This window comes from Leptonychotes weddellii, chromosome 5 (genome assembly GCF_054177405.1).
Source record: "Leptonychotes weddellii isolate Sample4059 chromosome 5, ASM5417740v2, whole genome shotgun sequence".
NCBI classification, from domain to species: Eukaryota; Metazoa; Chordata; class Mammalia; order Carnivora; family Phocidae; genus Leptonychotes; species Leptonychotes weddellii.
This window is the reverse complement of record NC_138373.1, coordinates 82,951,089-82,957,994: the sequence shown is the minus strand read 5'-3', so window position 1 is coordinate 82,957,994 and position 6,906 is coordinate 82,951,089. Positions and strand designations below refer to the sequence as shown.

General features: G+C 34.7%; 1 protein-coding gene across 1 annotated transcript in view; it reads right to left on the bottom strand.

The window, feature by feature from the left end:
- LOC102732130 (solute carrier organic anion transporter family member 1B3) overlaps positions 1 to 6,906 on the bottom strand; it is a 104,739-nt gene that overhangs the window by 23,208 nt on the left and 74,625 nt on the right. Inside the window, exons 6-9 of the mRNA XM_081821316.1 lie at positions 5,720 to 5,852; positions 2,380 to 2,501; positions 953 to 1,099; positions 666 to 764 (exon numbers count right to left, since the gene is read on the bottom strand). Coding sequence (XP_081677442.1) covers positions 666 to 764; positions 953 to 1,099; positions 2,380 to 2,501; positions 5,720 to 5,852 — 501 coding nt within the window. The remainder of the gene's footprint in view (positions 1 to 665; positions 765 to 952; positions 1,100 to 2,379; positions 2,502 to 5,719; positions 5,853 to 6,906) is intronic.

The window sequence follows — 6,906 nt, the reverse complement described above, 5'->3', positions numbered from 1 at the left end:
CATCCCTCCCACCCCCCACCACTCCAGCAACCCTCAGTTTGCTTCCTGAGATTAAGAATGCCTCATATCAGTGAGGTCATATGATACATGTCTTTCTTTGATTGACTTATTTCGCTCAACATAACACTCTCCAGTTCTATCCACGTCGTTGCAAATGGCAAGATTTCATTCCTTTTGATGGCTGCATACTATTCCATTGTATATATATACCACTTCTTCTTTATCCATTCATCTGTCAATGGACATCTAGGCTCTTTCCACAGTTTGGCTATTGTGGACATTGCTGCTATAAACATTGGGGTGCACGTACCCCTTCGGATCCCTATATTTGTATCTTTGGGGTAAACACCAAGTAGTGCAATTGCTGTATCATATGGTAGCTCTATTTTCAACTTTTTGAGGAACCTCCATACAGTTTTCCAGAGTGGCTGCACCAGCTTGCATTCCCACCAACAGTGTAGGAGGGTTCCCCTTTCTCCACATCCCCGCCAACATCTGTCATTTCCTGACTTGTTAATTTTAGCCATTCTGACTGGTGTGAGGTGATATCTCATTGAGGTTTGATTTGGATTTCCCTGATGCTGAGTGATGAATTCAATATTTGGAAAAATGGTGTCCTATACTTGAAAAACATTATTATGTTACCTTGTTCTGATTATACTTACTGAGATCTTCATATCCAATATCCACGTATATTTTAGCAAACAGAGATGCCTGTATAAAGCCAATGATTGGACCAATCATTGATAGTGCATGCAAAGTACCTGAAAATATTATAAAACAATTTTATCAAATGCCAAGAATACATGGTTCTTTTGCAATACATTTTTTAAAGTAACATTATACATGTCTAAAAATACTTTTTAATAAATAAAAGAATGAATGTAGGAACACTATTATTTCAAGAGTGGACCCAGGAAAGTAGTCATAAAACTAATTTTCTGTTCATTACCTAAATAAAAAGAAGAATGTCCTTCTTCAGCAAAATCATCAATGTAAGAAATCCCCAAGGGTACTATGGGGGTTTCCCCAATTCCACGGAGCATATTACCCAGGAGTACATATATCCATATATATGACCCAGATTCCTTTTCACAACCTATGTAGACAAGATAGTGTTTTATTTTAAATATTAATTTTAGCATTCCTATTAGAAACTCAACTACTTCAACTCCTTAATTATTTAAGATTTTTTGCTTTTTCCTAATTATAAGAATGATTCATATTCATGTTACAAAATTTGAAAATACACAAAAGCAAAAAGTAAACAAGTAAAAATTAAATTATCTATAATCCCACCAAACACAGAGAGTTGCTCCTTGTGTTTGTTATATCTTCCACATTTTTAGTTCACATAAAAATATGCATATTTATGTACATTATATACTTAAATGTCCAGCTCATATTATAACATACTTTTACACTTAACACCATATTATGTCAATTTCCCCATGTTTTTAAGATTTTTTTATACCAGAATTTTAATAGTGGTGTTCTGAATAAAAGTTTTGTACTTTATTTAATCGATCCTTACTTTTTACTCATGAAATATTTTTTTTAAGACCTTATTTATTTAAGAGAAAGAGAGCAAGCATGAGTGGGATGAGAGACAGAGGGAGAAGCAGACTCCCTGCTGAGCAAGAAGCCTGCCACGCTGCTAGATTCTGGGGACTCCAGGATCATGACCTGAGCTGAAGGCAGAAGCTTAACCAAGTGAACCACCCAGGCATCCCTCATGAAATATTTCTAACTTTCCGTTCTATTAAACAGGAATGCCACAGCTATAATTGTAAATAAATCCTTGTGCACATTCCTGATTATTTTCCTAGGTCAGTAAAAGTAGAATCGCTGATTTAAGCATATATGCATATTTTTGTTCTTTACTATATTGAAAATGTACTTTCAAAGAGTTAGAAACTTATATACTCCCAGCAATGCATAAAATGTCTTTCCCTCTACGTCATTTCTTTTTATTTTTGATAAAAATAGGTAGAAAATATTTTTATTTTTAATGTTTTTCTAATAGGTAGAAACATCTAAAGGTAAAAAAAATTATAATCATAATTTGTGTCTCAATAGGTAAAAAATCTTTATTTAGTGTAGTGTTTTTCATAAAATTACATTTTTTACATATTTATACCACTTCCCTAATTTAAATGCATATATTCTTAGCCAATTCCCTACTGAAATATTCTTCTTTTCTTATTGTTCTTTATATATAATATATATTAACATTATTTTTTCTTACATACATAAGATGCAAATGATTTTCCTGTTTGTTTTTTAGTCACTTTTGCTAATAAATATCATAATCATTTTTACAGATATAATTGAGTTGACCGGTTTTAGAATATTTTTAGTGACACTATCAGTTCTTACCTTTTTCTACTACTTCAGGTGATGTTCTATTGAGTAACAAATTCTGATCAAGTGAACAGGTTGATAAGCTTGATGTTAAATTTTCTGACGGATCAGTAAGAGTTTCTTTAGAGTACCTGTAACTGTAAGAATATCACCAGATTTAAAATTTTGCTTATCTACTGAATAGTTATGCTTTCCCAGAAATACAGAGGAATTTTCCCACTTTAATTGCATGATTTTCTTCTCTAAATGATCAGAATCCTTTTTGTCAATTTCCCAGCCTGAATTTTAGGGGATGTGATGGGTAAAAATGAAATGGGAGTGCCCACTAAGAAATATTATTCAATACTTCCCAGGAAAGGTGGATTATCATTCTAGGAGTGCTTATATTCGTTCAAGATATGAAATACCTTGGTTTCATGTTTTGTTTAAAAAATAAATAAATAAAACAACCCTGCTAACTGTGTCTATCCATCCATTTGAATTATCTTCAAAGGTGGTCACAATCTAAACTTCCTGGTTAACTTTCCGATAATACTTAATGAATTTTAGAACAGCATTTTACAAGTCAATCTACAAAGCATACCAATTCATCTACATTTTTAAAAAGATTTTATTTATTTATTTGATAGAGAGAGCATGCGTGCGGGCCCACAAGAGAGCACAAGCCAGGGGAGGGGGTGGTGAGAGGCAGAGGGAGAGGGAGAAGCAGACTCCCCGCTGAGCAAGGAACCTGATGCGGGGCTGATCCCCAAACCCTGGGATCATGACCTGAGCCAAAGGCACACGCTTAACCAACTGAGCCACCCAGGTGCCCCTCATCTACATTTTTTATCAATAACCTGTCTGGTTTTCTTTCTTAGATACTCATACCCTTCTCCCTCCCACATACACTCAAATGTCTGACTCTACAAAACTTAGTTTTAAAAAATTCTAGTCCCCCAGTTCGATGAGGAAGAACTTAATAACAACAGAGATGGAGCTAGAATAGGGACAAATGCTGATCCCAAGATACTGAGTTACCCTGTGAGCTTCAAGGGCAGCCTACTGCAGACCAGGCATTATGTTCAGCTCTAGAGAACTAGAAATAAAACACACAGCTTTTGTACTTAGGGTATTATGTACTCTATAAAATAAACATATATCTTAAAACATGTGATAAATTTAATATAACAGGTCCTGAGTTGTCACAAAAGAAAAGGGGATGATTAGCTTTCCTTGGAGGTGGGAAAGGGGGTGGATTACAGAATTCACAACGAGGATGACATGTGAAATAAAAATTAAAAATGGATAGGAGCAAAAACAATGGATAGGAGCTTAACAGGTAGACAAAGAAGGAAAATTATTCAAGGCTGTAGAAACACCATGTGCAAAAATATAACGTATTATGGCACATTTGGAAAACCACAAGCCTAGAATGTGGTTCTCCACCCTGAAGAGCAGTGTTAGATGAAGCTAGAAAGACAGTGAAGATATATGTAAACGAGTTTAGATATTAATCCATAGACAAGAGGCATTCAATATTTTCAACTATGACCAACAGTAAGAAATACATTTTGCATCACACCCACAACATATACATATGCACACACATTCACAAATACATGTACAATCAAAATAAAAGTTTCACAGAACAATATTTGTTCTCACATTGTATATTCTTCTATTTTATTCTATCCTATACTCTAAAAAATTGTTGATTTCAATAATCTGAATTGATTTATTGGTCCACTCATGGTTCAGAATCTGACGCTTGATAAAACACTGTATAGGAAATAGGGAGTTTTCAGCAGGAGTAAAATAATTAGATTTGTGTTTTAAAATGAATATTCTAGTATAGAATATGAATTAGAATGGAGTTGAGACTGAAGGCAAAAAGTCCAGGCCAGAGATGTGGGAAGCTTCAATGAGGTTAGGGACAATAGGATGAAAGAAGGAAACAACTTTGACAGATAGGAGGTAGAATAAGCAATATTTGGTGACCATTTGTCATGTGTGTCAAAATAATGAAAGAATCTAGAATGAGCCCCCTTGACTTTGGTTTGAGTTCCTTTGGCTAAATGAATCATTATTGAAAGAGTCAATGTGACAAATCTGAGCTGGTTTTGGCACAGTGATGAATTTAGTTTTGAATATATGGATGGGAAATTCTTATCGGATGTTATGCTGGCGATACCCATGAGGTGATTGATTATATAGATCCCGAGTGTAACAAAAAGTCAATGTATGTGATTGCTACATTTAATGCACATACTTCATACAAATACTCTAGAATGAAGTGAAGAAGATTGGAGAGAGAGCTTAGGGGATAGTGACATTATGGTGTCAGCAGCAGAATAAAAGGGTGGGCATGATGAAGAAGCCACAAATACAGGAAATAAATCAAGGAACATAATATAATGAAAATAAGAAGCAGCAGTACCAGGAAGAAGAAAGTACTTATGAGGGTCAAATAAAGGGGGGATAGGGAATTGCTATGGTAACCAAAAGGCATGACTGTTGGCTTTGGCAATGAATAAGTAATTAATATCTTTAGCAGAAACTGTTCATTGTCTCTCAATATCCATTCTTCTTTCCTTCCAATGTAATAGAAGATGGGATTCTTAGCTAGGAGCATGGCAATCTGGAATAAAGTCTAGTTATTCCAATGTCTTTATATCTGAATGTGAGATGTGACAAAGTTCTGGCCAGTGTGAAGTTAGAAGTGTTATACTTCTGAAAATACTTCTTAAGCCCCAGCCAACGTGCACTGTTTCTTCTTGTTCTTCTTCCCTTCTTTTATCTTGTTGCGTGGAACAACATTGCCACAATTTGGAACGTGAGGTTGAGGCCATGCAAGGCAGAGCAATACAGTAAAAAGAAGCAAGAACCTATCATGCTTGGTCTGGCTACATTAATTTTTTTATGTGGAAAATAAGCTTCTATCTTATTTAAGCCATCACTATTTTAAGTTTTCTGTCATTAGTATCCTACTCTAATTATATTATACCATGACCTTAAGAAGAATACTCTCAATGGAAATGATAGAGGGTTAGGTGATGAACTTTTATTGAATATAAATAAAATCTTGTAGGCAAAGACATGAAGTAAATGTTATACCATAAAGTCATAAAAAGTTCATTTATTTCCCGTGAAATTGTATACTGTACTTTGTGCTAGTCATATCTCAAAGTCAATGAAAGCCATGGCTGATAAAGCAATAAGTTACTTATAACATAGAAAATATACTTCATTTCTACACATGATTAGTGGGTATTCTTCTCAAAAGATGACTGCTTATTTAAAAGAAAAAAATGAAGTTTTACCATTAATTTACAATTAAATGATAATTAATGACATAGAACTGTTTAACACTTACTATCCCATAAAGAAATGTGGTAAAGCAGTCAAAATACTTCCAGTTCCCATAATGAAGCAACCAATTCCAATTATCTTTGGTCTGTGTAGTTTGGATCCAAAGTAACTCACAAATACAATCACAAACAAATTTCCTAGAAAGAGAATAAAATTATTTTGATATGATTCACTATCAGAAACATTGCCAGTACAATTTTGTGTCCAATAGGATGGAAAGCCCCAGATGAATACAAATAAAGCATAAGATATGGTGCCTTTCCCCAAAGGTCATATAATTTAATTGAGAAGATGAAACCCACTTACATTAAACTACTCACTGTAAAGTTGTATGATGTTAAGAAGAAGAAGAACGAAATTTAGATAGGAAATAAAGCACTTGAATAACTTGGCAATATTAGTGAAGCAAAATTTTATTGAAGAATTTGGAGTTGACTGAATTTTTATTTTATCTTATTATGTTATATTAACCACCATACATTACATCATTAGTTTTTGATGTAGTGTTCCACAATTCATTGTTTGCATATAACACCCAGTGTTCCATTCAATACGTGCCCTCTTTAGTACCCAACACCAGGCTAACCCATCTCCCTAACCCCTCCCCTCTAGAACCCTCAGTTTGTTTCTCAGAGTCCATAGTCTTTCATGGTTTGTCTGCCCCTCCGATTTCCCCCCCTTCATTTTTCCCTTCCTACTATCTTCTTCTTTTTTTTAACATATAATGTATTATTTGTTTCAGAGGTACAGGTCTGTGATTCATCAGTCTTACACAATTCACAGCGCTCACCATAGAACATACCCTCCCCAATGTCTATCACCCAGTCACCCCATCCCTCCCACCCCCCACAACTCCAGCAACCCTGTTTCTTTCCTGAGATTAAGAATTCCTCATACCAGTGAGATCATATGATACCTGTCTTTCTCTGATTGACTTATTTTGCTTAGCATAAAACCCTCTAGTTCCATCCATGTCATTGCAAATGGCAAGATTTCAGTTTTGGGGGGTTTTTGATGGCTGCATAATATTCCATTGTATATATATATATACCACATCTTCTTTATCCATTCATCTGTCAATGGACATCTAGGCTCTTTCCATAGTTTAGCTATTGTGGATATTGCTGCTATAAACATTGGGCTGCATGTGCCCCTTCAGATCACGACATTTGTATCTTTGGGGTAAATACC